Genomic DNA, 25,525 nt, shown 5'->3' with positions numbered 1-25,525 from the left:
CAACTGAGAGATTGAACTGACTGAATGTCAAAAGTTAGATCTTCAAATGTTTAGTTTGAGTAAGGCCAAGCAGTAAACTTCTTTGGAAAATAAAAGGAATTCAGACTGTGATCTTTTGACTTAATGAAATATAGGAACTGGAGGGATTTCTGTTAATGTAAGAAAAGGGTGAGAAATAGGTGAAAAAGCCCATGAGGGAGTGAGGACAATCTCTTTAATGCTTTTAATGGAAGCATGAAAACAAACTTGAAAGTATATCAAAGATGAAATAACCACATCTGGGATCAAAAAATATTTCTTTTTTTTTTTAATATTTCTAAATTGTAATTTTGCCTAGTCAGTCCTTACAGAAACAACTCACTGTGAGCTCTGTTTTTCTGATTTTTCCCTCCAAATTTCTTCTCTGACTGCACTCTTGTTGGAAAGTGCTATTTCCCACATAATAAACTTTTCCTAATTGCAACTGAAATGGTATACTATTGAAGAGAATCAATAAATATGTCCCGGAAACAATCTTTCAGTTCAGTTCGGTCACTCAGTCGTGTCCAACTCTTTGCGACCCTATGGACTGCAACACTCCAGGCTTCCCTGTCCATCACCAACTCCAGAGCTTGTTCAAACTCATGTCCATCTAGTTGGTCATGCTATCCAACCATCTCATCCTCTGTTATCCCCTCCTCCTGCTTTCAATCTTTCCCAGCATCAGAATCTTTCCAACGAGTCAGTGGTATTGGAGTTTCAGCTTCAGCATCAGTCCTTCCAATGAATATTCAGGACTGTTTTCCTTTAGGATTAACTGGTTTGATCTCCTTGCAGCCCAACGGACTCTCAAGAGTCTTCTCCAATACCACAGTTCAAAAGCATCAATTATTCAGCACTCAGCTTTCTTTATGGTCCAACTCTCATATCCATACATGACTACTGTAAAAACCATAGCTTTGACTAGACAGACCTTTGACAGAAAAGTCATATCTCTGCTTTTTAAATGCTGCCTAGGTTGGTCATAGCTTTTTTTCCAAGGAGCAAGCGTCTTTTAATTTCATCACTGCTGTCATCATCTGCAGTGATTTTTGAAGACCAAGAAAATAAAATCTCTCATTGTTTCCCCATTTATTTGCCACAGAGTGAGCGACATTACTTTGCCAACTAAGGTCTGTCTAGTCAAGGCTATGGTTTTTCCTGTAGTCATGTATGGATGTGAGAGTTGGACTGTGAAGAAGGCTGAGCGCTGAAGAATTGATGCTTTTGAACTGTGGTGTTGGAGTTTGAGTCCCTTGGACTGCAAGGAGATCCAACCAGTCCATTCTGAAGGAGATCAGCCCTGGGATTTCTTTGGAAGGAATGATGCTAAAGCTGAAGCTCCAGTACTTTGGCCACCTCAGGTGAAGTGTAGACTCATTGGAAAAGACTCTGATGCTGGGAGGGATTGGGGGCAGGAAGAGAAGGGGATGACCGAGGATGAAATGGCTGGATGGCATCACTGACTCGATGGACATGAGTCTGAGTGCAGTCCGGGAGTTGGTGATGGACAGGGAGGCCTGGCATGCTGCAATTCATGGGGTCGCAAAGAGTCGGACACAACTGAGTGACTGAACTGAACTGAACTGATGGGACTAGATGCCATAGTCTTAGTATTTTGAATGCTGAGTTTTAAGCCAGTTTTTTCAATCTCCTCTTTCATTTTAATCAAGAGGCTCTTTATCTCTTCTTTGCTTTCGGCCATAAGGGTGGTGCCATCTGCATATCTGAGGTTATTGACATTTTTCCAGGCAATTTTGATTCTATCTTGTGCTTCATCCAGCCTAACATTTCACATAGTGTACTGTGCATATAAATTAAATAAGCTGGTATCAATATACAGCTTTGATGTACTCTTTCCCCAATTTGTAACCAGTCTGTTGTTCCATGTCCAATTCTAACTGTTGCTTCCTGACCTGCATACAGATTTCTCAGGAAGCAGGGAAGGTGGTCTGGTATTCCCATCTCTTTCAGGATTTTCCACAGTCTATTGTGATCCACACAGTCAAAGGCCTTGGTATAGCCAATGAAGCAGAGGTAGATGCTTTTCTGGAACTCTCAAACTACAATAACCACCTTAAGAAAAAGTTTCTGATTTAAAAACATTTCTAATTTCTGAAGTCTTAGAACTTCAGAGTTTAATCTGGTTATTGTTCTGGTAATTGTAAAGAGGACATAGAGGGTGTAATTTCAGGAAGAAAGAGGACACAATTTCTGATGAATAGAAAACAGGAATTGAAGAATTCTAGACACAGTGATGACAACTATAACTAATTAATCCACCCGTTCACCCAGTTTTCCAGCAATTGTTTACCAGTGCCTCTTACGTGCCTGCCACTGTTATACGAAAACATCAAATAGATAACGATGCATGAGAATTGTGAAATTTGAAGCCAATGTGCCCCTTTGTAAAGTGATTAAATATTTTCTAAAGATATTCACATGAAATCTAAAGTTCAAAAATTTTTACAATGTTATTCGCTAGCCTTGCATTCATTTTTCTGCAATCAACAGTGTTTGACATAAAGTTTCAACAGAATCAGGTACTGATTAGCTTTTCAAACTCAAATTTCCTTTACTTATCTCCATCTTTAGTTATCAAACTGACATGCATAGAGTCAGAGCATTTGTTGTAGAACACTGAGTATATGAAAACATACAAGATAAATTATATGAGTTCATCATTAATTCAACAAATGTGGCTGATCATCTACTGTGCAGTAGGCATTAGAGATGCAGCACTGAACAAACACAAGTGGTTGCCTTCCTACAGTTTGCAGTCTAGAGAGGCAAACAGATAACAAGCTAATGAATAAATATTTATCTGGTGGTGGAAACTGCTATGAAGGAAAAGAAAACCGGGTACAGGAAATTGAAAATGCTGAGAGAAGGGAATGGTTAATTTGTATAGGGTGGTCAAGGGAAGCACTGTCTGACCAGGTGATATCTGAGCAGAAATTTGAATGAAAGATTACAAGCTGTGCTTAGATCTAGACATAGACTACCTAGGCTGAGAAAAAGGAGGTTCATAGGCTATGAAGTAGAAGCTAACCTACAAAACCCATGAATAACATTGACAGCAGAGAGGACAAGATGATAGAGTAATTATTTGTCTTAAATATAATTTTCCATATAACGTGAATAAGCTATGAAGCAGCAAGCATTATTTGCATGAAGACTTGCAGTAGAAGAGGACACATAAAATGGTGGCCACTTGAGGTGCTCCATAACTCATTATACCCTAGAGCATTGGTGGGTAACTTTCCAAAAGTAATTTAGCAGAGGTCAGCACTGCACTGTGTGTGTGTGTGTGTGTGTGTTTTATTTCATGTCATCTCTGTGAAGAGGAAATATAAATAATAGATCTGTGTCTCGTTTTCCAAGCGATGTAAGATTTGATTACAATATTCATTGTTTATACACTTCTGTGTATATATAAGCCTATTCATTGGGTTTCCCAGGTAGTTCTTGTGGTAAAGAATCTGTCTGCCAGTGCAGGAGACTATAAGAGATATGTGTTTGATCCCTGGGTTGGGAAGATCCCCTGGAGGAGGAAGTGGCAATCCGTTTTTGTATTCTTGCCTGGAAAATTCCATGGTCAGAGGAGCCTGGTGGGCCATAGTCCATGGGATTTCAAAGAGTTGGACACAGCTGAGCATCTGAGCAAGTCTATTCATTGTTCTAAGATTGAATTTCTCAGTATTCGTACTATGCTAGGAAAGATTGAGGGCAAAATAAGAAGGGGGCAACAGGGGATGAGATGGTTAGATAGCATCACTGACTCAAAGGACATGAGTTAGAGCAAACACTGGGAAATAGTGAAGGACAGGGAAGCCTGGGGTTCTCCACTTCATCAGGTCACAAAGGGTGGGACACAGCTTAGTGACTGAAAAACAGCAGTGCTTCCTATCACTCTTGACCAGAATGTTTACTCTCATTTCAGATTTTTGCCTGCATTTACAACCTGTATTTGTTTTAGGACATCTCAAAATGATTTGCTTTGTTTTTTTTCAGTGTTTTCCAACTGGTGCACCCCTCCCCTCTGCCTTCAAATTCTGTCTGAACAACAAATATTTGGAGATCATGTGATATATATAATGGCATTAGGTAAATAAATTTAATGAATAAGTATTGAATACAAGTGTACAATTTCAATTTCATACATTGCCAACACAATGAAATTGAGTAATTATGTCAATTATTTAGTCATTTGCCAAATAATAAAGGTAAAATCTTCAATAAACACCTTAAACCTCTTAAAGTATTGATTTATCTATAGTGCTACAAGAGTAAAAATATCTTCCTTAGTGCCAATTGAATTTTAAGAATAATTAAAAATTACTGTTTTCTTATATAAATCTGTCTCCTGAAACGGTATATTCAGCTTCTTTTTGTGGTAAATGGGAGCCAGATGTTTATATTTGAAATCTGGGAATTTTTATTTCTCCATTTTCCTTACTTCCTGTATCTTATTAAATGCCAACTATATCTTACATTCTCCTACTAAGTAGTTCTTCTTAAAATAAATTTCTCAGAAAAATTTGATTATGTAGTTGCTTGTGTTGTTTATGCCAACAAATTTGGAAAACTCAGCAGTGGCCACAGGACTGGAAAAGATCAGTTTTCATTCTATTTTTTTTTTTATTATTATTTTTTTTAATTTTAGTTTTTTATTTTTTAAATTTTAAAATCTTTAATTCTTACATGCATTCCCAAACATGAACCCCCCTCCCACCTCCCTCCCCATAACAACTTTCTGGGTCATCCCCATGCACCAGCCCCAAGCATGCTGCATCCTGCGTCAGACATAGACTGGCGATTCAATTCACATGATAGTATACATGTTAGAATGTCATTCTCCCAAATCATCCCACCCTCTCCCTCTCCCTCTGAGTCCAAAAGTCCGTTATACACATCTGTGTCTCTTTCCCTGTCTTGCATACAGGGTCGTCATTGCCATCTTCCTAAATTCCATATATATGTGTTAGTATACTGTATTGGTGTTTTTCTTTCTGGCTTACTTCACTCTGTATAATCGGCTCCAGTTTCATCCATCTCATCAGAACTGATTCAAATGAATTCTTTTTAACGGCTGAGTAATACTCCATTGTGTATATGTACCACAGCTTTCTTATCCATTCATCTGCTGATGGACATCTAGGTTGTTTCCATGTCCTGGCTATTATAAACAGTGCTGCAATGAACATTGGGGTACATGTGTCTCTTTCAATTCTGGTTTCCTCGGTGTGTATGCCCAGCAGTGGGATTGCTGGGTCATAAGGTAGTTCTATTTGCAATTTTTTAAGGAATCTCCACACCGTTCTCCATAGTGGCTGTACTAGTTTGCATTCCCACCAACAGTGTAGGAGGGTTCCCTTTTCTCCACACCCTCTCCAGCATTTATTGCTTGCAGATTTTTGGATCGCAGCCATTCTGACTGGTGTGAAGTGGTACCTCATTGTGGTTTTGATTTGCATTTCTCTAATAATGAGTGATGTTGAGCATCTTTTCATGTGTTTGTTAGCCATCCGTATGTCTTCTTTGGAGAAATGTCTATTTAGTTCTTTGGCCCATTTTTTGATTGGGTCGTTTATTTTTCTGGAATTGAGCTGCATAAGTTGCTTGTATATTTTTGAGATTAGTTGTTTGTCAGTTGCTTCATTTGCTATTATTTTCTCCCATTCAGAAGGCTGTCTTTTCACCTTGCTTATAGTTTCCTTTGTTGTGCAGAAGCTTTTAATTTTAATTAGATCCCATTTGTTTATTTTTGCTTTTATTTCCAGAATTCTGGGAGGTGGATCATAGAGGATCCTGCTGTGATTTATGTCTGAGAGTGTTTTGCCTATGTTCTCCTCTAGGAGTTTTATAGTTTCTGATCTTACATTTAGATCTTTAATCCATTTTGAGTTTATTTTTCAAATTGAAAAATAAAAACCATATGATTATCTCAATAGATGCAGAGAAGGCCTTTGACAAAATTCAACATCCATTTATGATAAAAACTCTCCAGAAAGCAGGAATAGAAGGAACATACCTCAACATAATAAAAGCTATCTATGACAAACCCACAGCAAACATTATCCTCAATGGTGAAAAATTGAAAGCATTTCCCCTAAAGTCAGGAACAAGACAAGGGTGTCCACTTTCACTGCTACTATTCAACATAGTTCTGGAAGTTTTGGCCACAGCAATCAGAGCAGAAAAAGAAATAAAAGGAATCCAAATCGGAAAAGAAGAAGTAAAACTCTCTCTGTTTGCAGATGACATGATCCTCTACATGGAAAACCCTAAAGACTCCACCAGAAATTTACTAGAGCTAATCAATGAATATAGTAAAGTTGCAGGATATAAAATCAACACACAGAAATCCCTTGCATTCCTATACACGAATAATGAGAAAGTAGAAAAAGAAATTAAGGAAACAATTCCATTCACCATTGCAACGAAAAGAATAAAATACTTAGGAATATATCTACCTAAAGAAACTAAAGACCTGTATATAGAAAACTATAAAACACTGATGAAAGAAATCAAAGAGGACACTAATAGATGGAGAAATATACCATGTTCATGGATTGGAAGAATCAATATAGTGAAAATGAGTATACTACCCAAAGCAATTTACAAATTCAATGCAATCCCTATCAAGCTACCAGCCACATTTTTCACAGAACTAGAACAAATAATTTCAAGATTTGTATGGAAATACAAAAAACCTCGAATAGCCAAAGCAATCTTGAGAAAGAAGAATGGAACTGGAGGAATCAACTTGCCTGACTTCAGGCTCTACTACAAAGCCACAGTCATCAAGACAGTATGGTACTGGCACAAAGACAGACATATAGATCAATGGAACAAAATAGAAAGCCCAGAGATAAATCCACACACATATGGACACCTTATCTTTGACAAAGGAGGCAAGAATATACAATGGAGTAAAGACAATCTGTTTAACAAGTGGTGCTGGGAAAACTGGTTAACCACTTGTAAAAGAATGAAACTAGATCAGTTTTCATTCTAATCCCAAAGAAAGGCAATGCCAAAGAATGCTCAGAATACCACACAATTGCACTCATCTCACACCCTAGTAAAGAAATGTTTAAAATTCTCCAAGCCAGGCTTAGGCAATATGTGAACTATGAAATTTCAGATGTCCAAGCTGGTTTTGGAAAAGGTAGAGAAACCAGAGATCAAATTGCCAACATCCTCTGGATCACTGAAGAAGCAAGAGAGTTCCAGAAAAACATCTATTTCTGCTTTTTTGACTATGACAAAGCCTTTGACTGTGTGGATCACAATAAACTGTTTAAAATTCTTAGAGGTGGGAATACCAGACCACCTGACCTATCTCCTGAGAAATCTGTATGCAGGTCAGGAAGCAACAGTTAGAACTGGACATGGAACAACAGAGGGGTTCCAAATAGGAAAAGGAGTACGTTAAGGCTGTATACTGTCATCCTACTTATTTAACTTATATATAGAGTACATCATGAGAAACACTGGGTTGGAGGAAGCACAAGCTGGAATCAAGATTGCTGGGAGAAATATCAATAACCTCAGATATGCAGATGACACCACCCTTATGGCAGAAAGTGAAGAGGAACTGAGGAGCCTCTTGATGAAAGTGAAAGAGGAGAGTGAAAAAGTTGGCTTAAAACTCAACATTCAGAAAACGAAGATCATGGCATCTGGTCCCATCACTTCATGGGAAATAGATGGGGAAACAGTGAAAACAGTAGCTTACTTTATTTTTCTGGGCTCCAAAAATCACTGCAGATGGTGACTGCAGCCAGGAAATTAAAAGATGCTTACTCCTTGAAAGGAAATTTATGACCAACCTAGACAGCATACTAAAAAGCAGAGACATTACATTGCCAACAAATGTCCGTCTATTCAAGGCTATGGTTTTTCCAGTGATTATGTATGGATGTGAGAGTTGGACTATAAAGAAAGCTGAGCACCAAAGAACTGATGCTTTTGAACTGTGGTGTTGGAGAAGCCTCTTGAGAGTCCCTTGGACTGCAAGGAGATCCAACCAGTCCATCCTAAAAGAGATCAGTCCTGGGTGTTCATTGGAAGGACTGATGTTGAAGCTGAAACTCCAATACTTTGGCCACCTGGTGTGAAGAATTGACTCATTGGAGAAGACCCTGATGCTGGGAAAGATTAAAGGCAGGAGGAGAAGGGGATGAAAGAAGATGAGATGATGGGATGACATCACCGACTCGATGGACATGGGTTTGGGTGGACTCCGGGAGTTGGTGATGGACAGGGAAAACTTGGGTGCTGTGGTTCATGGGGTCTCAAAGAGTTGGACATGACTGAACTGAACTGAACTGTGTTGCTTATGTGTGTGTGGTCAGTTGTGTTTGACTCATTGTAACACTATGGACTGTAGCCCACCAGGCTCCACTGTTCATGGGATATTCCAGCAAGAATATTGGAGTGGGTTACCATTTCCTTGGGTTCCCTGGTGGCTCAGAGGTTAAAGCATCCGCCTGCAATGTGAGAGAGCTGGGTTCAATCCCTGGATTGGAAAGATCCCCTGGAGAAGGAAATGGCAACCTTCTCCAGTATTCTTACCTGGAAAATCCCATGGACAGAGGAGTCTGGAGGGCTATATTCCATGGGATAGCAAAGAGTTGGACATGACTGAGCAACTTCACTTTCACTTTCACCATTTCCTTAGCCAAGGGACCTTCCCAAATCAGGGATCAAACACACATCTCCTGCATCTCTTGCATTGGCAGGTGGGTTCTTTATTGCACTGAACTGTCGTCTGTGGACCAAATCATTGTAATAGGCCATCACTATAGTCCTAGTGACTCTATATTATTTCTTGACAGGATTTTTGTAATATCCCCATTATTGTTCACTCATTCATCATCCTGCCAAAAAGTTAACATTATAAATGCAAGTTTTGACATGCTACTTTCCTACCTGAAGTATTTCATAAAATTATTTTGCATTTTAAGCTTACGTTCAGAAAACTTAATGAATTCTAAAAGCCCCTGCATGTGCTAATTTCTGCAAACATTTCCCCTCCACTTTATAGCCTTATTCCTTGTTTTAATGCTCTCTAGCCATCCTTCTTCCTGGCTTTCACATGATGACTCATGGAAGACCTGCCTTGTTCCTTCTCAATCCTTTCACCTTCTGGTTTTGGCTTAAGTACCAAGGTTTTCCTGGCTCCATCTTCTCATCCTACACACTAGATGAATATTCCCTTCAATGACATTCTCTGTTTCTTCACAGCACTCACCTTACTTCTAACTGCCTATCCCTTTGTCTTCCTTAAGTATATAGTAAATCATTTTCAAGCAGAAAAATGATCTTGGACTGATTTGCATTATCACAAGGACATGCTAATTGCTAAGCACACATTAAGTAGTTCTACAGTGAAATATTACTGACCAATGAGTGAAATGATTGATTAATAATTCAAATTATCAGGAATGTCTACACAAAGTATAGACATATATTTAAACACTTTACCATTTTGATACTCATTTGTTAAGACAATACGTATATATTACTTGCCTGGGAGGTGTCTGTGGCACCAGAGATAAGAGGTTGAGAGCAATATGACACAGGATCTGTTTGCATGGATCTGGGACCCAAACAAAGCCATTAAGGCTGAATATTTTCATCTCTTCCATCTGCTCTTTTCTATATTGGCCTTTTTCCCAGGCAGCCCTTCTGCTCCAGCTGACCCCCTGGCAGCTCAAGTGTCATTGTTATAGTTCTGAGTCCTAGACACTCTCATAAAATTTCTGGAAAGCATTCTAATTGGATCAACTTGGGTCCTTGCTTCCAACCCTGCGACAATCTTCGTGGAGATGAGAGGATGCAGTTATGATGACTAGCCACTTCAGGGATACATGTTTCTCTCATGGAGTGAATGCAGCCCCTCACTCAGCCCCATATAGACTGAGAATAAGGAGACAGATGGTTCCTGGTGGAATTGTGGGATAATGTTTCCCAAAGAATTGAAATGAATACATGCAAAAGCATCAGATTGTCTACTATCATGTAACTAGGCAAATAGGGTCAGGGGAGTTTCATGCAAATAATAGCATATGCTAAAGTTTTTATAATTTGAGCAGTAGGAGAAAGTAGTAAGGAGTAAACAAAGGCCAGTAAAATTGATGCAGAGAGAAGGAAAGAGCACTAACAAGAAAACCTGGAAATTAAATAGAGTTCATACTGTATAAAGATTTGTAGCTCATGTAAAGGAGACTTAAGGAATAATTGAAGGATTTTCAGAAGGTTGTGTGGCATATACATCATATATTGAGTATTTTGTTAACTGGAATATTTCATGTCAAATTATATAACTATATTTAGAAAATAAGTGTGCCAGCTTTAGAGATAAATTGATTTAATTTTTAGAAAGCAATTGACAAAAGTATTGTTCCTATTAATAAGAGTTCAAAATTGCTATGCAATTTATTTTAAATATAATTATCAGTGCAATGTTTTTGGCATATAACTGGAGATAATAAAATATGATTATATGTTAATAGGGACTTCCCTGGTAGCTCAGATGGTAAAGCGTCTGTCTACAATGCGGGAGACCCAGGTTCGATCCCTGGGTAGGGAATATACCCTGGAGAAGGAAATGGCAATCCACTTCAGTACTATTGCCTGGAAAATCTCATGGACAGAGGAGCCTGGTAGGCTACAGTCCATGGGGTCTCAAAGAGTCGGACACGACTGAGCGACTTCACTTCACTTCACTTCACTTCATATGTTAATAACATTGATCGTATGCACTTTCTCCCAGATTTCTAAGAAAAATATCTATAAATGTATCTTTGGAGTAAGACATATGTGTTTTGATAAATTATTGACTCTATAGGAAGAATTTGTACTCATATGTTATGCCATTGCTATAAAGTAATTTTGATATTAGTAGATCATATTATCCACAAACCACTCAGGAGGAAGCTAGCAATAACTGATGTGAAAAGAGCTGGAAAAATGCTAAGAATCAAGAGAAAAACTTTTTTTCAGAAAATAATAAAGCTGTATGACTTTTCATGAGGAAATTCACATTGTAAGAAGAATTAAAATGCTTCGGTTTATTTAATATGCTGCAAGTTGAAGCTTAGGACTTTAATTATTCAACTAGAGATTCAATACAGTAGCTGCAATGTTTGCTTTAATACAAATTTTTTTAAGAAGGTAAATTCTTTAAGGTTTAGCATAGGTAATAATTAATAACATTTTCTAATTAAAATAATATTAACTTATTCAGTTAAATGTTTACTCTCTGAAATCTTAATAACACAGTTTATAATCTGTGTGAAAATTCATAAGTGACCCAATGGATAGTTGAAACTTGTAAACAACAGATGTTCCACTGCATCCAGCCACATCATTAGCCAAAAATACATGAATTTTAAAAGAAATCACCTCGGTGCTTAAACAAGTTTTATTGTGAATAAAAGCTTTTATCTAATAACTCAAAATGGGGATGATAATTTATCATACTGTCTTTAATTGTCATACTTTCCATAAATTATCTAATAAGTATCTGTTTCACAATATAAGCTTTAGATGGCACATAATTAAATAATTATGCTGATTGTGTATATCTTTCACAAATACTCATATGATCTTGATAGGTAAAATCCTTCCAAATTAATTTTCTGATTTTCGGAATCTGTAGTATATATTTGGCTTATACTCTGAGGTACTCATTAATGCTTTTCATCTAACATTTTCGGTTGCCCCATCTCTGGGCAAGCATTTCATTGCACTTTTCTGTTCCTTTTGGGAATTAGTGGGGCTGTGTGAAACTGAAATTCCAATAATTTGGCCACGTGATACAAAGAACTGACTCATTGGAAAAGACCCTGAGGCTGGGAAAGATTGAAGTCAGGAGAAGGGGACAACAGAGGATGAGATGGTTGGATGGCATCATTGGCTCAAAGGACATGCGTTTAAGCAAACTCCAGGAGATAGTGAAGGACAGGGAAGTCTGGCATGCTGCAGTCCATGGGGTAGCAAAGTCTGACATGACTGAGCGACTGAACTGAACTAGGCTGTGTGACTGATATGTCAATACACTGTGGACTGACCATGGTGTTTAAACACCCACTGGTGTGAGCCCTTCAACATCCGTGATTTTCCTGGGGTGACAATCCATAATGGCTTTTCATTGACTCAGTCCTCTTGTCGGGCTGGACTCCAGTCACAGGGTGTGAGAGCTCCCCCTGCTGGTCTCCCAGCTATATTTAATTGAGGTTTCTATTTATTTTTACCATAAATAAGGCGATGGCACCCCACTCCAGTACTCTTGCCTGGAAAATCCCATGGACGGAGGAGCCTGGTGGGCTGTAGTCCATGGGGTCGCAAAGAGTCAGACACGACTGAGCGACTTCACTTTCACTTTTTTACTTTCATGCACTGGAGAAGGAAATGGCAACCCACTCCAGTGTTCTTGCCTGGAGAATCCCAGGGACGGGGGAGCCTTGTGGACTGCCGTCTCTGGAGTCACGCAGAGTCGGACACGACTGAAGCGACTTAGCAGCAGCAATGAAGAAATTCACATGGTCAGGGACTTAGTGGCCTGCAAAGGAAACTGTTTCTCAAGTCTAAAGAGCAAGCAACAAAATTACAAATGAATGCTTTGAGTGACAACAGCCAATTGAAATTTAGTCCTGCAGCAAGGTCAGTGTGTGCTGTCCAATGAAATGTGGCTGAGGAGGGTGATGAAGAAGGAGAAACCTCAGCAAAAAGCATTGGCAGGGGGATTCTTTACCACTGAACCACCTGGGAAGCCCTCAAGTACAAAGGCACAGGATCCAATGGAACCAGGTATGTCTGAAAATTTAGAAATTTTCAATTTTTATAAATATAATATGATACCTGTAGTTTCTATTGTATAGAGCCATGGTGAGGGAGATTGGGACTTTACTCCATCCTAAGACACATATATAGTTCTACACCGAAACATGTGCATATTTTCACCAGATTCAGTTTTGCTGTCAAAGACTTTTTGTTTCCAGACTTCTGTGAGTTTCAGCACTATGGATAAAAGATGTGGACATACAGTTCTCTTGAGAATAGCAGTGACTAAAACTTAGATCCAGGAAGATGTGGGTGAAAATGCAAAGTGAAAATGCAAAACCCTAGATTTTTTCAGGAATTCCAGTAGGTATGACTGCAGCTATTTAGCACACACACAGGTTGTTATTGAGGGCTTCCCAGATGGAGCTAGTGGTAAAGAACCTGCCCTTCCAATGCAGAAGACATAAGAAACTCTGGTTAGATCCTTGGGTTGAGAAGATCCCCTGGAGGAGGGCATTGCAAACCACTCCAGTATTCTTGCCTGGAGAATCCCACAGACAGAGCCTCCCTGGAAGGCTAAAATCCATGGGGTTGCAAAGAGTCGGACATTACTGAGCGACTTAGCACCCAGACAGCAGGTGCAAGTATAAACCAAGTACTTGATCTTTTATAATGCTATTCCTCAGCCCAGCACAATCAAGTGTGACAGGGCCAAGGTGGAGATTGTAATTCCATGGTTCCAAGAGAGATCTGGGCTCCTCTGTGGAGGAAAAAAAAAATGTAGAGCTCCTTCCATTAATGCAGTTATGGTCATCTGTTATTCAGTTGCTCAGTCCTGTCTGACTTTTTGAGGCCCCATGGACTGCAGCACGCCAGGCTTCCCTGTCCTTCACCATCTCTCAGAGCTTGCTCAAACTCATGTACATCGAGTTGGTGATACCATCCAACCATCTCATTCTCTATCATTCCCTTCTCCTCCTGCCTTCAGTCTTTCCAAGATGAGGGTCTCTTCTAATGGGTCGCCTCTTCACATCAGGTGGCAAAAGTATTGAAGTTTCACCTTCAGCATCAGTCCTTCCAGTGACTATTCAGGGTTGATTTCTTTTAGGATTGACTGGTTTGGTCTCCTTACAGTCCAAGGGAATTTTAAGAGTCTTCTTCAACACCACAGTTCAAAAGCATCAATTCTTTGGCACTCAGCCTTCTTTATGGTCCAACTCTCACATCCATACATGACTACGGGAACACCATAGCTTTTAATGTATGGACCTTTGTCAGCAAAGTAATGTCTCTGCTTTTGATAAGCTGTCTAGTTTTGTCATAGCTTTTCCTTCAAGGTGCAACTGTCTTTTAATTTCATGGCCGCAGTCACCGTCTGCAGTGATTTTGGAGCCCAAGAAAATAAAGTCTCTCACTGTTTCCATTGTTTCCCCATCTATTTGTCATGAATTATCATATTACAAAATCCTGTTGTGCTTTTTAAGTCCTGGCAATAATATGGGTGAATTTTTCACACAATATGAGGGCAAGAGTGAGTTCAGAGGAAAATGAGGACAGTTGGGACTGGAGATTTCTTCTGTAGCCCCTAGTGTATACTGACAACAGACAAGGCTTGTACTTCATTGTCCCACAGGAGTTGAACTTCTAACACAGAAGAAAATGTTGCCTCTCTGTGGAATGTCACTGTGATGCATAGAATATTTTGAGCTGAAAGTAGGCAAAATACCAACTTGCTTAGGAAAATCCATTAACCAGGGAGAGGAAGACAAAGCACCAGGCAGACCAGGAGAAGCCTAATGATGAGGGAATTCATGAGCAGTCTGGAATTAGAACAAGCAACCAATGAGTCCACTAAATCAAATGAACACTTAAGGATATTCCCTTAGAACATAAATATATGCCCCGCAACTCAAGTCATTAGTTTTTAATTTTAAAATAAATTAGTATACTGAAAGCATAGTAACTGAATAAAAATATTGAAATGTAACACAGTTAAAACAAATGGATCAACTCATCAAAAGTAAAAATTTAAAAGGTGGAATTAATGAGAGATGAGTTCCACAAGGAAAGAAGGGAACAGATGATACAGTGGCAGTATATGGAAGGAAAAAAATATCCCTGACAGATTTGGGTCCATTTTGGATAGCCTCACTAATTTACCTAAATAGTGATGTGAAAGTGAAACACACACATATTCTGGAAATGTGTTATTTTTAGTAAAGATGGCTCAGACAATAAAGAATCTGCCTGCAATGCAGGAGATCTGGGTTTGATACCTGGGTCAGGAAGATTCCCTGGAGAAGGACATGGCAACCTACTCTGGTATTCTTGCCTGGAGAATCCTCATGGACAGAGGAGTCTGGCGGGCTATAATCCATGGGGTGGCAAAGGGTCGGACATGACTGAGAACTGACAATTTCACTTTTCACTTTTCACTTTCTCTAACATATTGGTAAACCAAGAATTTAGTTTTCAGAAATCCCTTCCACTCTTACATACAATTAGTGATCTAGAAGAGTTTTTGTTTATGTGCTTTCAGTTCAGTTCAGTTCAGTTCAGTCGCTCAGTCGTGTCCGACTCTTTGCGACTGATCCCATGGATCGCAGCACGCCAGGCCTCCCTGTCCACCAACTCCCGGAGTTCACTCAGATTCACATCCATCGAGTCAGTTATGCCGTCCAGTCATCTCATCCTCTGTCGTCTCCTTCTCCTCCTGCCCCCAGTCCCTCCCAGCATCAAAGTCTTTTCCAATGAGTTAACTCTTCGCATGAAATGTACTGTGTTGGGTGTGCGGGAGGGGGCGGGTGGGGAAGGACAGCCGGCGAGATCCCGAGGCGAGGCTCGCGCGCCCGCCCCCGCCCTGGCCCCCAGTTCCCACCCGGTCCGCCCGGCTCAGCCATGATCAAGGCGATCCTCATCTTTAACAACCACGGGAAGCCGCGGCTCTCCAAGTTCTACCAGCCCTACAGTGAAGATACACAACAGCAAATCATCAGGGAGACATTCCATTTGGTATCTAAGAGAGATGAAAATGTTTGTAATTTCCTAGAAGGAGGATTATTAATCGGAGGATCTGACAACAAACTGATTTATAGACATTATGCAACATTATATTTTGTCTTCTGTGTGGATTCTTCAGAAAGTGAACTTGGCATTTTAGATCTAATTCAAGTATTTGTGGAAACATTAGACAAGTGTTTTGAAAACGTCTGTGAACTGGATTTAATTTTCCATGTAGACAAGGTTCACAATATTCTTGCAGAAATGGTGATGGGGGGAATGGTATTGGAGACCAACATGAATGAGATTGTTACACAAATTGATGCACAAAATAAACTGGAGAAGTCTGAGGCTGGCTTAGCGGGAGCTCCAGCCCGTGCTGTATCAGCTGTAAAGAATATGAACCTTCCTGAGATCCCAAGAAATATTAACATTGGTGACATCAGTATAAAAGTGCCAAACCTGCCCTCTTTTAAATAAAAAACTAAAAAGGCCACTCCCAGGTAAAATCCAGGGGAAAGTCATCCAGGTTTACCATGCAGTTGTTTACCAAAAATAAAGGAGGAGAGTCTTAACTTTTACTCTTGGATTTAAGTCAAGGTACTGTATAGACGTTATATAAAATCAGTATGGAAGTTCAGTGTTGCTTTTCTTGCTCAGTGGTTTCGAAGAAATTAAGTAGTTCCAGTGTGATTTTTTTTTTATTTTCTAAACTGCATTCCTGTGGCCACGTAAGGCATGCCTGTATGTATTGACTATTACAGTATTTTGAAAAGTGTTCAGGACATTTCTTTAAATTGTGTACAACCCAAAATGTTGGTGTTTTGTATGGATCACAAGTGCAGCATTCCTTAATAATTTCTGTTATTTGTCACAATTGTAATTTAAAGAACGAAGTATGTATTGCATGAAAACATTATGACCTATTTCTCTTAGTTTAAATAAACTTCAAGGTAACCAGACTTATAAAAAAAAAAAAAAAAAAAGAAATGTACTGTGTTGGAAATTAAAATGAAGAATTTCAAAAATAATCTATTTACTAATTTACTTAAAAATAAAGTGATACATTTGGTACCTGTTCATATAAAATATATTATATATATATATATATTTCCAAACAAGTTATTGAGAGGAGTGATATCTCATATTTTAGCAAATCTCTTTAATGTCTGGTTTATCAGAAGGCAGCTGATTTCATGTCTAATTCTGCATTCAATCTGTTGTGATTCATTATTTTGATTGAAGCACATGATGAAATATGTCTTCAGAGATAAGAATTTGGAAAAGTGAGTGTGTTTTCAACCTTTTCAGATACTTGCTGATATTTTATTTTTGTAACTACACCAAAATTTGACGAGTGACAGTTTTTCAAAAGCTAGCTGTTGTGTAGAACCTAAGTCCATATCAATAAATTTTTCACCCTCTATCACATTAGAGTTCACTGGTCTCTTGCATTTTGACTAACTCTTTTATTTATGCAGATCTGTAACATCATGCATTGATCATCTGAAAAATACTGCCTAACTATGAATCTTCCAAATAGTCACCCACTTTATTATGCACTACCAAAATACATACGCACACTAAAATCCATTTTTAAAAATGTTTTTGAGTATAGTGAAGCTGCCAGCTGTCATTGGGGACACAAGTTTTCCAAAATTCTGATTTTCCCCTGAAAGCTCAAATTTTATCATCATCAATAAATAGTCAGGTGTTTTCTCTTGCCAAATATTCATGTTTGAACAGCCATCATTTGTCTTTCAGTCATTCTTTCTAGTATTAATGGCATTCCATGAAAAAAGCAACCAATTCAGCTGACAGCAGACACAATTACCTACCTATTTTTTTGCTGTGGGTAACAATTATATCAGTATGTAGTAGAAATGCTTCATGCTTTGTTCCTATGTCTTTACATAGACTATTAAAGAGCTTTACTCACAAAGGTCAAATTTTGATAACATTAATAATTATTACTGTTTGCTCAACGACATTCTCAAGTGAAATAAGGGAATGACTTTTCCTGTGCATGTATGGCAGTGAGCAATAAAATGGTGATTTGTGCAGTTTTATGCCAACACACTTAAACACCATCATTTAAGACAACTGACATCTTAATGTTATTTTCAAAGTGATTTGACCCCAGGAACACCTTGAAAGTGTCTTTGGGGTCCTCACTGGTTCATGAGCCACACTCTGAGAACCCCCAGGAAAAAGACTTTCCATCCCTCCCCCATCCCACAGCAAAGCAGAGATGTTAAATAACACAGAATTTTATTCCTTTCCCACATACCAATGTGATCAATGTAATCTGGGAAGGGAATTCTATTCCCTGAGAGAAACCAGGAAGCTAGTTTCTGCCAAACTGCGGTTAACACCATCCTCAAGGAAGTTGTCTCCATTAGCTTGAGTGCCACCCTATCAAGTTTGCAGCTTTGGGAAGAGGAAAGAAACACTCACAGTCAATTGTTTTCTTTGTAAACCTGTAAAATGGAGGTTGCACAACTTTCCAACCATATTCCATGGACAGCAACTTGGTACAGCCTAGTTACTAGAAGAGCTGGAAAACCAGGTGCTAATGAAGCAAGCATATGGGCTTCCCATGCGGCTCAGTGGTGAAGAATCTGCCTATTAAGCAAGAGATGCAGGTTCAATCCCTGGGTCAGGAAGATCCCCTGGAGAGGGAAACGGCTACCCACTCCAGTACTCTTGCCTGGAGAATCCCATGGACAGAGGGTCCTGGTGGGCTACAGTCCATGGAGTCGCAAAGAGTTGGACATGACTTAGCAAATAGACAACATCAATAGCAAGCAGGCATATGCCCTGGAAAGAGGGAAGGATGGGGTTTGTGTGTGTGTGTGTGTTGGTGGAGGAAAGGAATATAGAGGCAATGTCTCATGATTTTTGAATTTCAAGCACTTAAAAAAATCAGAAGCTTCCAATTAAATGGAGCAACTTATTTATATTTCAAAAAATTATATTAAATATGGTATTTAAAAATTAGTTTAGTAGATTACTAGAGAAGAACTACAGAATGTTATTGGCTGACAACTTATCATTTACTTGTTAGTTGAAAGAAAAACTAAGGACTCCCAGTTTTGGTTACCTCATCTAAGAAAACTATTTCAGAAAATGCTCTAAACAACTCTAAGTGACTCAGACAGTTTAAGAAGAGAGAAAATGAAAGAAGAATAAGCAGTGTCTGGTGGCATTTTATATCTGATTAATGCAATGATAGTGTGCTTGGAATTTTGTGCTATCAAGTCTAAGCAATATTTGTGATATGGAGAATACTCATAGAAAAGGGAAAAATAAAACTAAATTACTAGAAATAGCACAACAACATTTTAGGAAAAAATGTAACAGGTGAGCTGGAGCAAGGGAAAATAAATATATTCTTTTAAGGCTGAAATTAAATAAGGTAATGTGCAATGATAAAATGCAATTTTCTTGGAGGACATATTCCTCATAAAACTGTAAGTACCAAAGCTTTTAGGATTCCAAACATAAAGCTCAATCAATCAGAAATGCAGGAGAAGTTGATAAAAATAGAATGATACTCAGAGAATGGAATATATCTTTTTCAGAAATAGAAAAATCTATTAAAAATTAATAAATGAGAACATATATGAATTGAATACTGCAATAAACTCCACTCAAACATGAATATCTGATTTTGCATTCTATGAATATTGAATACATGTATATTTTATTAGTGTCCAAGGAACACTTATGAAATTAATCATGCATGTGGCTGTAAGTTTTGAAGCTTTTAAAAAATGAATATTTCAAAGGCTACAACCATGATCATATATTTAATAAACTTAGAAAAAATTGTAAACATACAGTATAAAAATGTGAACTTCTTTAATGTAAGAAACACAGTTATCAATAATGACCTGAATTAAAAAAAATACTTCTGAAATTTCAATCTTTAGGAAAGTAAATAAAAGGGAATATAAGGAATAACAAAACTGATGACAGATTGCTTGAAAATACTTTAAAAGACTTTATATTTAAAATTGACTAGAAATAACTGGAGTAAATCCTCATCTTGTGTTAATCAACTTTGCTGCACTGACAAATAAACCTGTCATCCTTGTGGTTTATGACGCCTAAGATTTCTTTCTTGCTGATATCCTCGGAGGGCTGTGTTGGTTGAAACTTCTCCAGGCTACGTGGACTGAGACTGGGGACTCAGGTTGAGGTTTCAGTAACCACATGGAAGATGTCATTTTCATGACCCAGGGAGAAGCAACAAGCACACGACTGCATTTAAAGCATTTGCTTGCACTTTGCCACTCAAGTGCTCTTTGCCAAACAAATCACATGTGGCCAGTGATGCACATTACTTATTTGGAGGCACTGAAATTCACTAGATAAGTGCAGGGCAATATCATCCTCTTACAGCAATAGGAAAGGAGAAAATGGTTTTGAAGAACAAGATAATCTTCGGTGTATCTTACATACAAAAACTCAAAACAAAAGTAACTGGGGAGGGTGCACTAAAAATTAAAATGAACATATAATAATATTATGTTAAAAATGAGAAAAATACACAGTCACGGGTACAGAAGCAGTTGATTCAATCATAATAATATAATTTACTACATGTAAATTTATGGAAACTAATTTAAAAACTTATTAAACAAATAATGACCTAGCCCGGCAAAAATTACAAATGGTTGTTAAAGAAGGACATAAGGCTTTACTAGACTAATTACTAGATAAATTAGTGTTAACTTAAAATGATGATTTCATAGTAGAGATCTATCTAATCTTTAAAAGAGAGATGTGACTTATCTATGCCTAGAGACATTTCATTTCACAGTGATTAAAGAACTTTATGTCAAAAAATTTATAGCACTAAATGGGAAATCACTAAATGGGAAATAAATAATGGATGATCATTTTCACTGTAGATATATAACCAAATTTTGAATAATAAAAACTCTCTTCTAACAACACAAGAGAAAACTCTACACATGGACATTACTAGATTGTCAATACTGAAATCAGATTGATTATATTCTTTGCAGCCAAAGATGGAGAAACTCTATGCAGTCAACAAAAACAAGACCAGGAGCTAACTGTGGCTCAGATCAAGAACTCCTTATTGCAAAATTCAGACTTAAACTGAAGACAGTAGGGAAAACCAGTAGACCATTCAGGTTATGACCTAAATCAAAACCCAAAGATTATACAGTGGAAGTGACAAATAGATTCAAGGGTTTATATCTGATAGAGTGCCTAAAGAACTATGGACAGAGGCTCCTAACATTGTACAAGAGGCAGTGATCCAAACCATCAGCAAGGGGGAAAAAAAAAAAGGCAAATGGTTGTCTAAGGAGGTCTTACAAATAACTGAGAAAAGAAGAGAATAGAAAGGCAAGAGAAAAGGAAAGATATACTCATCTGAATACAGTTTCAAAGAATAGCAAGGAAGATAAGAAAGCCTTCCTAAGTGATCAATACAAAGACATAGAGGGGGAAAACACACACACACACACACACACACACACACACACACACAGAATGGGAACAACTAGAGAACTCTTCAAGAATATTAGTGATACCAAGGGAACTTTTCATGTGAAGATGGGCACAATAAAAGTCAGAATGATATGGATCTAACAGAAGCAGAAGATATTAAGAAGAGATGGCAAGAATATACAGGAGAACTATTAAAAAAAAAAAATCTTAATGACCCAGATCACTCACCTATACCAGACAGCTTGGAGTGCAAAGTCCAGTGGGCCTTAGGAAGCATCACATCAAACAAAGCTAGTGGAGGTGATGGAATTTCAGCTGATGGATTCCAAACCAAAAAGATGATGCTGTGAAAGTGCTGCATTCAATATGTCGGCAAATTTGGAAAACTCAACACTGGCCTCAGGACTAGAAAAGATCAATTTTCATTCTAATCCCAAAGAAAGGCATTGGCAAAGAATGCTCAAACTACTGCAACTGCACTCATTTCACACGTGATCAAAGTAATGCTCAAAACTCTCCAAGCTTGGCTTAAATAATACACTAACCAAGGATTTCCAGATGTTCAAGCTGGATTTATAAGAGGAAGCAGAACCAGAAATCAAATTTTGAACATCTGTTGGATCATAGAAAAAGCAAGAAAATTACATTAAAAATCTACTTCTGCTTCAGTGACTATGCTAACTCTGTGATGGTGTGGATCACCACAAACTGTGGAAAATTCTTCAAGAGATGGGAATACTAAACCATCTTACCTACCTCCTGTGAAACCTGTATGAAGGTCAAGAAGCAACAGTTAGAACCAGGCATGAAACAAGGTACTGGTTCAAAGTTGGGAAAGGAGTACATCGAGGCTGTATATTGTCATCCTGCTTATTTAACTTATATGCAGACTACATCATGCAATATGCCAAGCTGAGTGAAGCACAAGCTGGAATCAAGATTTCTGGAAGAAATATCAATAATCTAAAACATGCATGTGACACCACCCTTATGGCAGAAAGCAAAAAAGAACAAAAGAGCCTCTTGGTGAAAGTGAAAGAAGAGAGAGAAAAAGCTGTCTTAAAACTCAGCATTCAAAATTCTAACATCATGGCATCTGGTTCCATCACTTCATGGCAAATAGATTGGGAAATGATGGAAAGAGTGAGAGAGTTTGTTTTCTTAAGCTCCAAAATAACTGCAGATGCTGACTGCAATCATGAAATTAAAAGACGCTTGCTGCTTGGTAGAAAAGCAATGACAAGCCTAGACTGTGTATTAAGAAGCAGAGACATTATTTGCCAACAAAGGTCCATATCAGTTCAGTTCAGTTCAGTTCATTTCAGTCACTCCATCATATCTGACTCTTTGCAACCCCATGGATTGCAGCATGCCAGGCTTTCCATCCATCTCCAACTCCCAGAGCTTGCTCAAACTCATGTCCATCGAAGAGTCAGTAATGTCATCCAACCATCTCATCCTCTGTCATCCCCTTTTCCTCCTGCATTCAATCTTTCCCAGCGTTTTTCTACTGAGTCAGTTATTCACATCAGGTGCCCAAATTATTGGAGCTTCAGCTTCAGTGTCAGTCCTTCCAATTAATATTCAGAGTTGATTTCCTTTAGGATTGACTGTTTTGATCTCCTTCCAGTCCAAGGCAATCTCAAGAGTCTTCTCCAACACCACAATTCAAAAGCCTCAATTCTTTGGCACTCAGCTTTCTTTATTGCCCAAGTCTCACATCCATACATAATTACTTGAAAAAACCATAGCTTTGAGTAGACGGACCTTTGTTGGCAAAGTAATGTCTCTGCTTTTTAATATGCTGTCTAAGTTTGTCATAGCTCTTCTTCTAAGGAGAAAGTGTCTTTTAATTTTATGGCTGCAGTCGGCATCAGCAGTGATTTTGAAGCCCAAGAAAGTAAAGTCTGTCACTGTTTCCACTGTTTCTCCATCTATTTGACATGAAGCAGTGGGACCAGATGTCATGATCTTAGTTATTTGAATGTTGAGTATTAAGCCAGCATTGTCACTCTTCTCTTTCACTTTCATCAAAAAGCTCTTGATGAAAGGTCCATATAGATAAAGTTGTGGTTTTTCCAGCTGTCATGTATGGGTGCGAGAGTTGGACCACGAAAAAAGCTGAGCACCAAAGAATTGATGCTTTTGAACTGTGGTATAGGAGAAGACTCTTGAGAGTCCCTTGGACTGCAAGCAGATCAAACCAGTCAATCCTAAAGGAAATCAGTCCTGAAAGTTTGAATGGCTGATGCTGAAGCTGAAGCTACAATATCTTGGCAACCTGATGTCAGGAGCTGACTCACTGGAAAAGAGCCTGATGTTAGGAAAGATTGAAGGAAAAAGGAGAAAGAGATGACAGAGGATGAAATGGTTGAATGACATCACCAACTCAATGGACATTGCCTGGGTCCAGCCCTGGTGGATCCAGGGTAATTCAAAGCAGGGACAGCGTGGCGAGGAAAAACTTATTTATTTAGAAATATAAAAAGAGATTAGGAAGAAATAGTGTAGTAGGAAAATTTAGTGGAGAAAAGATGCTGAATAACTTGGTTTACGTGGAGAACTAACAAAATCTCAGGACAAGAGATCTGCACCATCTATGTTAGGCCAGAATTAAATTCAATAGTAAAGGTCTGGACAAGAATAGAAAAAAAGTATTGAATCTTAACAGAAGACCAGAACAAGTAAAAGTCTATACCATAATTTTGGAAGGGAAGCTTTAGTATATATAAAACATTCAGTGATATGTAACAAATTAGTAGTAATAAATATATTTAATACCATTTTATTTAGCACCTCAAAATTTAACTTAATTAACATTTTCAATTTTTATGGTCAGCATGTATTGGAAAATTGTCAAAAATACTTTAGAATAAAATATGATGAAAATATTTGCTTAACTAGATAATAAATTTTACATAAAGACTATAATATTAATATTGCCCAAAATATCTTTAGGGTAGAATATTCAATTAATATTTTATTAATATTTGCTTTCCTTTCTTATTGCCTTGTAACTTTTGGAACAAATGGAAAGTTGAATATTAGCAGTGTAAGTTAATTCCTCCAGGCTCTGTTTAACCAGGTCTTCAAGAAAAATGAGCAAGGAAAAGAACTGCAAGAAAGAAAAGGGATAAGATTTACAAATGAAATGTGTTTTTAAATGAGGAAAGTAAAGTATGAAAATATTCATATAAATAATTTTTGTAAAATAAAAAATTTCAAGGAGTCTATGCATTCATAAAATTAGTTGTATTTTATATATGTGAGTAATAAGCAAAGATGCACAATGTGGAAGGATTTTGGTCCTGTCGGTTGCCTTGATGGAGAAAGAGGTGATGGAATTAAGCAAACACAAGAGTAAAAAAAAAAACCTCTAATATTTTAGTAAAGTAGGTGGTGCCAAAGCCTCCTTAATCCATCATTTGCAGAAGTGAAGACATGAAGACACTCTAAATGGCAGGCAGGCATTAGCTATTAATACTTTGGAGTTTATTTCTTTCTCTCTGTCTAAGGGTCAATTTGAACAGATCTTTGGAGGAAATCTGGTCCTCACTTAAGCACACTTACCAAATCCACGGACAGAGGAGCCTAGCAGTCTATGAGGGGGGCGGGGACATCACATGAGTCAAACATGTCTTAGCAACTAAACCACCACCACCCCCAAACACAGCAGACAATAAACAGAAAAAAAAAAAATTCCTCTTCTCAGATTCCTCCTAAGACTTACTCAGCTTTAGCTTCCATATTAACAAATTCCATTCAATTCTAGTCTGTTACATTCATTTTCATAGTGTGTAATATGAGCTCACTATTCTCCAGCAACATGTTAAACACAGGGGAGAGAATGTTGAACAAAGCAAGCACAATACCTGCCATTTCTGCATAATTCATGGCATAGAATGATAGCAATCAAACAGATACAATAAACTTAAGAAGACTCTAACAGTGCAGATTCACAGTGCCCAGAAACACATAATAGGAGTGCATATTTTAAGTGGGTCAGTGAGACTTTCCCAGAAAGAGTAGGTCAGATCTGAGACCTAAATGATAAATATCTATACTCTGGGTATCAAACATGACTCCACAAATATTGTTCATAAACACATACCGTACTTAGGCATTTCCCCTTTGTTCTAGAATGAGAAATACATTGGTTCCAGGCCATGGAAAACATACAGTATAACAGTAAATTAAGGAAAGGTACATCTGGTCAAGG

The 25,525-nt window shown here is 38.0% G+C and overlaps 1 protein-coding gene and 1 non-coding gene across 2 annotated transcripts; both read left to right on the top strand.

Moving 5' to 3' along the window:
• The first annotated feature begins 10,549 nt into the window (after positions 1 to 10,549).
• TRNAC-ACA (transfer RNA cysteine (anticodon ACA)) lies at positions 10,550 to 10,621 on the top strand. Its single transcript has one exon. It is a non-coding gene; the product is annotated as a tRNA-Cys (tRNA).
• A 4,987-nt stretch (positions 10,622 to 15,608) lies between these two features.
• LOC138421804 (AP-3 complex subunit sigma-1) lies at positions 15,609 to 16,569 on the top strand. The gene has a single exon (XM_069556162.1). The coding sequence runs from the start codon at positions 15,715 to 15,717 to the stop codon at positions 16,294 to 16,296; it is 582 nt and encodes a 193-aa protein (XP_069412263.1). The 5' UTR covers positions 15,609 to 15,714; the 3' UTR covers positions 16,297 to 16,569.
• The last annotated feature ends 8,956 nt before the right edge of the window (positions 16,570 to 25,525 follow it).

The sequence above is a fragment of the Ovis canadensis genome, chromosome 16 (assembly GCF_042477335.2).
Source record: "Ovis canadensis isolate MfBH-ARS-UI-01 breed Bighorn chromosome 16, ARS-UI_OviCan_v2, whole genome shotgun sequence".
NCBI classification, from domain to species: Eukaryota; Metazoa; Chordata; class Mammalia; order Artiodactyla; family Bovidae; genus Ovis; species Ovis canadensis.
The sequence above is the reverse complement of the archived record's forward strand: the minus strand, read 5'-3'. Positions and strand labels throughout refer to the sequence as shown.